At 39.4% G+C, this 9,825-nt stretch overlaps 1 protein-coding gene across 1 annotated transcript; it reads left to right on the forward strand.

Annotated features, from left to right (window-relative positions):
• Positions 1–4: 4 nt before the first annotated feature.
• Positions 5–9,720, forward strand: LOC126828546 (dipeptidyl peptidase 1). The gene is made up of 8 exons (XM_050558371.2): positions 5–231; positions 1,179–1,276; positions 1,933–2,132; positions 4,154–4,297; positions 4,993–5,111; positions 5,271–5,402; positions 6,468–6,639; positions 8,150–9,720. The coding sequence occupies exons 1-8, from the start codon at positions 81–83 to the stop codon at positions 8,466–8,468; spliced, it is 1,335 nt and encodes a 444-aa protein (XP_050414328.1). The 5' UTR covers positions 5–80; the 3' UTR covers positions 8,469–9,720.
• The last annotated feature ends 105 nt before the right edge of the window (positions 9,721–9,825 follow it).

Below are 9,825 nucleotides of genomic sequence, written 5' to 3' on the forward strand. Positions count from 1 at the left end.
TTGAGTCACATGATTTTTCATAATAAAGGGGTGAACCGCAATCAGTCAGCTGCACAGTTGATTAGGAAAAGACAGACACAATGTTGACAGTGGCTATAATTACTTTACTGTCATTGACAGCGGTTTTTGGTGACACGCCTGCAAACTGTACTTATGAAGATATAAGTGGAAAATGGACATTTTTTGTGTCAAGTCGTGGCCACGACAAAACTTTAAATTGTTCCAAAAACAGTGAGTATATGTGTACTATTATACATCTGCACCATGGCTGCATGGCATATGACAAGAGATATTTCATTAATTTTTGTCTTTTCATAGTATAGAAATTTTGTCATCGATAGTCACTTAAAAAAAAATAAAAAATATAAAAACATTTTTAATGAACAATATGTTTTATATATTATAATCGTGGTCACAGAAGGCCACCGTAATACGCCCCCTTATTCCTTGTTCTGTTAATTTGAACTTTTAAGAGGCATTTGAATAACTGGAAGTGGAAAAAAGCACAAAATAAAACGGGTAGCACAAATTACCCAAATCCACTTAAGTCTACTCAAATCCATCATCTCATATCTCAATAATTACTACCAATGTTTGATAATATATATATATATATACTGTTTTTTTATGCCAAATTGTCATTTTTAGTTTAAAATCAGCTTTTTTGTGTCAAAATTGCCCGCAAAATGCGAATTCCATTAAGTTGGAATATAGGGTCGCCTGACCAACCTCATGGGGTTTCTCATAGTCCACCAACATCTAAAGACCTGTGCATGAAAGCGAATCGTTGAAATATAATTGAATCATATGTTAATCCCCAAATGACCTGGTTTGTGTCAAGTGGATGTTAAACTGCATTCCCCTCTCATTTTCCTCCTCTAGCTCTCTCTCTCTCTCTCTCTCATTCCCTCTCTCTCTCTCTCATTCCCTCTCTCTTTCTCTCTTTCCCCCATCTCTCCTTCTCTCTAACTCTCTCCCACTCACCTCTCGTTCTCATTCCCTCTCTCTTTCTCCCCATCTTTCTCTCTAACTCTCTCCCACTCACCTCTCTTTCTCATTCCCTCTCTCTTTCTCCCCATCTTTCTCTCTAACTCTCTCCCACTCACCTCTCTTTCTCATTCCCTCTCTCGCTCCATCTATGATGTGATGTACTCCTAACTAAATGAGATATTTTTCAGGTGCCACAGTGAGTCAGATCAGTATGAACTTATATTTTCCTGATGTTGTTGTTGATGAGTTTGGTAACAAAGGATTCTGGACTATAATTTATAACCAGGTAAGAGGGCCATGATTGATTAAGTTACAATGAGGTAATATGTTGAAGGGGGCAACAGTTGATTAATTTACAACCAGGTAATGTTTTATATGTTAAACGGGGCCACGGTCGTCGATCGGTCAGGCCAGTGGATTCTCAACTAGAATGTCTCGGGTTGGAATCCTAGCATGTGGGGTTTTCAAGCCCATTTCCTCCTTGTCAGGGTGAGCACCTGAAAGGTTGTCATGGTGAGCACCTGAAAGGTTGTCAAGGACAGTGTCTAGTTGTTGTGATGGGATGGGGTCTGTCCTTGCACATGCACGTTAGTTCAGCGAGTCTGTCATTGACTCAAGTAGCATGGCTCGATCCCTGCATTGGCCAAGAAAGTTCATAAGGATTTTCCAACGAGGTTCCCCCTTGTCAGTGGTGCAAAACAGACGGCTTAGCAAGGGACAACATCTACTTATTCGGATGGGACGATAAATCAAGGTCTTGTGTCACACAATTGGCATGCATGTAAAAGAACCTGTTGCAGTTGGAATTGGATATACATTGCCCTCATAGCACACTGTGTGGCATATGTACATCTTCATTGACCCAGTCGGAGCAGAACAGTCTGTTTAAAACCCCATTTCATTTCATTTCCTAATTCCACTACTTTCATTTCTATTTTTTAGGGATTTGAAGTAGTCGTAGCAGGAAGAAAATATTTTGCGTTTTCTTTGTATAAACAATCTGGTATGACTGTCACAAGTATGTGTGATCAGACCATGAACGGTTGGTCACATGATGTGTTTGATCGAGATTGGGCTTGTTATTACGGCAAAAAGGCCACAGCGGTTCCACCAAAAACCTATCAGAAAGTAAAATCAGAAAGGTTGGATAATTTTTTTTTTTTTATGCTGCCCCTTCAAATTTTCATGTCTAGTTATTCAGATGGGTTTAAAAAATATTGACAGCATGTTAAAAATAGATCCCTTGAGAGAAGACTGTAGTGTCTCTCCAGTAGTGTACCACTGTGAGGCGGGAGTTGGATGGCCGAAGTCTGTCATTGAGTCGACTGGCGTGGTTTCGAATCCCCGGTTGTACGTGACAAGGAGTAGGGTCGCCTGTTCAACCTTGTGGGTTTTCTCCAGGTCCTCCGGTTTCCTCCCACTGCTAAAGACCCCTACGCGCAAGCGAATTATGGAAATAAAATCAAACCATATGTTAGTCCCGAAATGACCTAGTTTGTGTTGAGTGGATGTTAATCCCCATTTGTCTCTCTCTCTCTCTCTCTCTCTCTCTCTCTCTCTCTGTACCACAGTGGCTCAGTGAGTAAGATGTTGGCTTTCTAACCTGGAGGTCACGTGTTCGATCCCGGTGTTGGTTGTCGTGATTTTCCAATGTGGTTGCTCCTTGTCAGTTGTGTAGGACTGAGGGTCTAGCAAGGGACAACATGTAGTCCAGTGTATTCATTGGGGAGCACGTAAAAGATCCTTTGGCAGTGGAAATTTAATATTTTGTCCGGGCAAAATTTCCCTCATAGCACACTGTATGGCATATCTAATTGCAGTCAGGGGCGTCGTGCAAAAAATTTTTTTAGGGGGGCCCAACTTTCTGCAAGTGTGTTCATGGTAAATTAAATTTACTGGCTGCGGAGAGTGTTGGCGGCAGCGCCGCCCACATCGAATGCCGCAGACATTAGAAGCCGGGAAACGCCATTTCCATGGATTAGAGACAATAAAGTTATGATTGAAAAATGGCCGGGTTTTTTTTCTGAATTTTTAGTGATAATTGTAATTTATCACTCAAAAACTGAATTATATTTTATTCATCTCAACTTCGATTTAATTATTGAATGGACATTTCAAACAACTTCATGCATGGTCAAATACATTGTATTTTAATAAAAATTACTTTCAGTCTTTATTTTTGACACCCGTATATGGATATTTTATCAAATACAACATACAATCATAAATAGGGATTTACACAACAAGCACAAAATCAACACTGTAGACCCACGGATGGCTTGGATTTAAACAGGATTTCATTGATTGATTAAATTTTTAAATGGCGCCGTGAGCGGAGATTAAACGTTATGTTATTGTCATACTCCTGGAAATTTTAGATCGGGGCTAAATGATAGAGTGTACGAGGCGAGGCTGCTGTAGGCCTTAACAAATGATATCTAAACTAAAGTGCAATGAACTAAACACAGACCATGTGATGACTAAAACAGACGGACAGGTCTTCTGTCTTAATAATATCAATAAAAATATTTTTATTTCCCTGAGAATTTGGGGGGGCCCAGGCCCCCCTGGGCCCCAATGGGCACGATGCCACTGATTGCAGTGCATATTAAAGAACTGTTGACTGTAGCTTTGCTGTCAAGATAAAATTGGTTACATAGCACACTGTATGACCTATGCTGTCTTCTTTAGACAGGTTTGTGCAGAAATATAGGAGAGAGAGAGAGAGAGAGGAATGGGGTTTAACGTCCACTCGACACAAACTAGGTCATTTCGGGACTAACATATGGTTTGATTTTATTTCATTAATTCGCTTGCGCGTAAGGGGGTTTAGCAGTGGGAGGAAACCGGAGGACCTGGAGAAAACCCAAGAGGTTGGACAGGCAACCCTACTCCTTGTCACGTACATCTGGGGATTCGATTTAAAAGGAAGACGCAGTAGAAATAATGCTACCTGTTTTGACGGTGGTCGTCTCCTGAATGGTGTTTCTTGATGGTGATGGCATAATCTTCAGATAGTCACTTGAAAAATGTTTCACATTGCCCTTGTGAGGGGTTGGTCTGCCCTTAATCAATCAAAGGATTGATGAAACACATCTGCTTTGGATTTTTTGGGGTGCAATCCTGTCAATCTGTGTTTTATTTCATGGTTTCTATTTTTCAGATTATTTAAATCAAACTATGATTTTATCAACGCCATCAACAAAAACCAGAAATCGTGGACAGCCACAGTTTATCCTGATTACGAGGGAAAACCAATGAAAGAAATGTTAAACAGAGCTGGTGGTCCCGCTTCTCAAATACATGGGTAAGTTGTTTATCGTTTTCATGTTTAATTGGTGGCCCGGCGAGTTACGCGCTGCCTCATTAATCAGGGCTTGCGTTCGATCCCAGTGTGGGCCAAGTTTACCCCCTGTCAGTGGTGCGGGGATGGAGGGACTGGATTAGTGTTCTGTATAATGTGTTCCTCAATCTGTAAATGCCACTTAAAGATTAGGGCAGTGGTTCTCAACCTTTTTGTTGCCAATAGCACACCTCGGAACACATGAAAAAGTAGCAGCACACATGGCTAAATATATATGAAAAATATTTGATTTGTGCAAAATAAAAACATGGCAAGTCATAGACAGCATACAACTGTAGACACAGACTAGTCATAGACACATTGAATGACTCAAACTAAATAAAGAAAAACACAGAACTTACCAGTAGACACCAGTGAATTATTCAATTAGGATCACATGGTTTTTTGCATTTTCGTGACACACTTAGAAAGATCTTTGCCACGGCACACTAGGTGAGAATTACTGGATTAGGGATTAGTGTTTTGTTGTTCAGATGGAACACAAGGTCCTGTGTAAATCAATCTTGTACACACATAACTCATTATAGTAGTTGTGTCTGGTTAGAAATTTCATGGATTTAATAATTATTGTGGTTCCATGAAACCAATTTAACATATTTTTTGGGGGTATTGATGAGTACGTCTTGTCGTTTGTTTAGATCAATAAAAGCTGCACCTGTTACCTGGGAAGAACAAAGATCTGCCAATACTCTACCTGATCAATTTGATTGGAGGAACGTTGAAGGCAGTAATTATGTTTCACCTGTCAGGAATCAAGGTAAGTTGACCTCAACAATTTGTTTTTCTTTTCTGTGTGATCGGAGGAAGGACTATTCAGCCAGATTACTCCATTCACAGTTAATTATGTTTACGTTTTTCTTGATAGAGATCTTTAAATAAGAAGCACCAAATAAAATTATTTTCTGCTTTATTACAGAAAGTTGTGGTAGTTGTTTCGCGTTTGCTTCAATGGCTATGAATGAAGCTAGAGTAAGAATAATGACCAATAATTCTCAACAATTTGTCTTCTCACCACAAGATATCGTTGAGTGTAGTGAATACTCACAAGGTTTGTATATTATGAATAGTTAAACCTGTTAGCTGTTTATACAATGAGTAAACAAGTATCCTAATTAGCTGTGTGTCCTTCAATCTGGGGTGGAGGTTGGATGGCAGAATGGTTAGCACACGCGCTGTATCCTACGGTTTGTCATCGAGTCAACTGGTGGGGTTTCGATTACCTGGTTGTACGTGACAAGGAGTAGGGTCGCCTGTTCAACCTCGTGGGTTTTTGCCGGGTCCTCCAGTTTCCTCCCACTGCTAAAGACCCCTATGCACAAGGGAATTATTGAAATAAAAAATTAAACCATATGTTAGTCCCGAAATGACCTAGTTTGTGTCGAGTGGACGTTAAACCCCATTTCTCTCTCTCTCTCTCTCTCTCTCTCCTATATTTCTGCACAAACCTGTCTGTATTTCGTTTCATTTTTTTTATACTTTCGATGGCCTGCACTACATGAAGATATGACCAGTTATAGTGGAAGCTCATGTCAGGGGTCACACAAGCGGCTTTTGACCTATGACGTTAGACATTTGATTAACCAGTCTGCGTTAATGTTTCTAGTATTATACGAACAGTTCCGTGCATCGCAGGCCAAGAACTCGCTGCAACTGACCGTTTCATTGGCTATTCCCTCACAAGCAGAACGCGGGTTATATAACAACTCTTCCAGATCCTAGTATAGTAAAGACAAGTAAAATGACATTTTGAACTTTAAAAAAAGCAAAATGAAATCGGATATGGGTTTAATCAGATTGGGTGTCCGTTTAATAAAATTTTGATCCCATTGTTCCAGTCTACCGAGCGGTAATTACGTTATTTCATATTTCACAAAATAACAACAAAAGTATTCTCTAAAATATTACGCTGGAGAGCATTGTCCAGATTCGGATTAAGACTTTTAGAGGCATCAACTGTCGCACCTTGTGGATTTTTCATCCTATTTCCCTACAGTTGAAGATCCATCTGCACACGAGTTAAGAAAATAAAAATTCGACCGAAATGTACTGTGTTTGATTGACTGCCTCCTCAATTGTCTGTGATTTGATTGGCTATAATTTTTTTTACGTGTAGGTTGTGATGGTGGTTTTCCGTATTTAATTGCGGGTAAATATGCGGAAGATTTTGGATTAGTTGAAGAATCGTGTAATCCGTATACAGGTAAAGATGGCGAATGTTCAACTAAACCAGGTTGTACCAGACATTATGCTACCGAGTATGAATACGTCGGAGGTTTCTACGGAGCGTAAGTAGTTATAAATATTTATACAAAATCTCTCTTGGTGTTGCAGCCTGCGGGTGGGAAGGTGGGTAGAAAGATGGGAGGAAAAGAATGACGGAGATGAGGGTGGGAAGGAATGAGGGATGAAAGGAACAGGGAGGAAAAGAATGAAGGAGATGAGGGAAGGAAGGAATGAGGGAGGAAAGGAACAGGGAGGAAAAGAATGAAGGAGATGAGGGAAGGAAGGAATGAGGGTGGGAAGGAATGAGGGAGGAAAAGAATGAGGGAGGAGTAATTACAAATATCTACACCTCAACTGTATTATTTGGGTGTAAATTTCGGCTTGATGAGGGAGGATTGGACAATTACGAATATTTACATAAAAACTATTTTATTTGGTTGTAATTTTAAAAAAATCTGAGCATTAAGGCCTGTGGGATTGATTGGAGGGACAGAGGGGGTAATTACAAATATTTAAATATTTACACAAGTATTGTATTATTTGGGTAAAATTTGAATAAAATCTGAGTGTTGTGGCCTGCCGGAAGGAGGGATGGGTGTTGTGAGGACAGGAGATGTGTTGTGAGGACAGAAGGGGTGTTGTGAGGACAGGTGTTATGAGGACAGTAGGAGTGTTGGGAAGGATGTGCTAGACTATGTCTCAACTAACCATTCTTGGAATACATACATCTAGTTACTGACCGTGATAACATTGAGGCGGTTCTCTGATTCTCTCATGGACACTTTTATTAGATTTGATTTTACTTTTACAATGTCTTATTAGCAGGTTTGTCTTCTGTTTGTTTTGGTAGCAATGTAACTTACAATTTGTCTTGTCCAATCTCGGTTACCCTTTGTTTATCGCTGGTAAAACTCGCTGGCCATACGTCAGGTGATGTATCCTTCTGTCAGTCGCTTCACAAAGATCCAGAAATTTCACCTATCTAGCAGAAGTCACTCACATTGTGTGTTAAAAATAGTTCCCGGTAAATCATCAAATCGGTTGTTTTTGAATGAACTTTTGACGTCAAGATGTGGAAAATGCTCCAAGGATCATTAATATGTAACTGATGCAATGAATCAATGCCTAATTGTCGAAAAATCAGTAGCATTTCATTGTAACAAATCCTGCCAATCAGGAATCACAGGGGGCGGAGCTTAGGAACCGATTTCACACTGATTAATGGCTTGCGAGTTTTATCAGAGATAAACAAAGGGTAAAGTTACCTCTGGGTCTGAGATTGGTGTCTTGTTGGCATATTTGTCGTCTGAGCTTGTGTTTGTTTATGTGTGGTGTGGTCCTCCTGTGGTTGTGTTTATGTGTGGTGTGGTCCTCCTGTGGTTGTGTTTGTTTATATGCGTGGTGTGGTCCTCCTGTGGTTGTGTTTGTTTATGTGTGATGTGGTCCTCCAGTGGTTCTGTTTGTTTAGGTGTGATGTGGTGTGGTCCTCCTGTGGTTGTGTTTATGTGTGGTGTGGTCCTCCTGTTAAAACTAAACAACAATGTATATTCTGAATGATTTTATATTTTCCAGCTGTAACGAGGCTCTAATGAGAATGGCTGTATTTAAAAATGGACCCGTGGTCGTTGGTTTTAACGTGACCGAAGATTTCTTCCACTACAAGTCTGGTATATTCCACCACACTGGTTTGGAGGACAGATACAATCCATTCGAAGTAACCAATCACGCTGTCTTGGTTGTTGGATATGGGGAGGATGACGGAGAAAAGTTTTGGATTGTTAAAAATAGCTGGGGGGAAGATTGGGGTGAACAGGGCTATTTTAGAATTCGACGTGGAACTGACGAATTAGCTATTGAAAGTATGGCTGTTCAGTCGTTCCCAATTGTTTAAAATCAACGGTGCAGAAATCAGATTTTTAATTATTTAGCTGCTTAATATTTGTGACGTTTTCAACAAGATTTCACAAAGCTTTTTCAACCATATAAACACAATGTGAAATCTTGATGAAAACGTGGCAGTGTCATAAATTATAGTAATTGTTATTCCAAAAATAGTGTGTTATTTATTTATGTCTCAATTTACTAAATACACTTCAAACAATATTGTGTCACATCATGTTGAGATCGATCATGTGACACCATATTGATATCATGTGACACCATGTTTGGATCATGTGACACTATGTTGAGATCATGTGAAACCATGTTGAGATCATGAGACATCATGTTGAGATCATGTGATGAAGCAAACTAAAACAGTTAACTCCAAAATGTCCTTTTCAACTGACATTGTTTTCTTGTGAAATTATATATTTTTATAGATGATATTTGTAAATATGTTGTAAATATTTTATAATTTACTAAACCAACTGACATTAAACAACTAAGGCACAAAATATGATATTAATTGTAATAAAATGAACCCAAGTTGATTTACAAAATTGTGAGATATGGATACAAGATGCATATACTGACTGACTTCTATCAGGGTGGTTTAAAAAAAATATGAGGAACTTTTGTCAGCCAGCACCATTAACAACCCCTTATCGAAGCCCCTTGTGATGGTGGTAATAGTCCCAGGCAAGATAGAAAATGTAGACACCGTATAACCAGTGTTCGTTTGTGTGAGTTTTATACTTCCACTTAGGAGAGAGAGAGAAATGGGGTTAAACGTCCACTTGACACAAACTAGGTCATTTCGGGACTAACATATGGTTTTAATTTTATTTCAATAATTCGCTTGCGCGTAGGTTTTTTTAGCAGTGGGAGGAAACAGGAGGACCCGACTCCTTGTAAACGTACAACCGGGGATTAGAAACCACGCCAGTCGACTCAATGAAGAGAGAGAGAAATGGGGTTTAACTTCCACTCCTTCCACTTAGGGTAATATCGTAGACTAGCAATCAATGCTAAATACATATGATTTATGTACGAGTATCAAAACCTGCCCCTCTTCCCTCCACTCCCCTTGTGAATTCAAATAGGTCATTCACTAGATATGACCAAGTTCTAGGCTCATCCCCCAAAATTTAAACATTCCTGTCTTAAAATTTTTTATTGTTGCTTCTAAATTTGTCTCAAAATGTTCACTTTGTTTATGTTTGTAGCTTTTAGAATTAAATTGTGTTTGTTACATCACCAAATTGTGTTGGCTTTTCCTGTCAACCTCCCAAAGCTTGAAAATTCCTGAAGCTTCGTCTTATCCTGAACCCTTGACATTCTAGTCTAAATCCCGTGCACAGACCCAT

This window comes from Patella vulgata, chromosome 7 (assembly GCF_932274485.2).
Source record: "Patella vulgata chromosome 7, xgPatVulg1.2, whole genome shotgun sequence".
Taxonomy (NCBI): Eukaryota; Metazoa; Mollusca; class Gastropoda; family Patellidae; genus Patella; species Patella vulgata.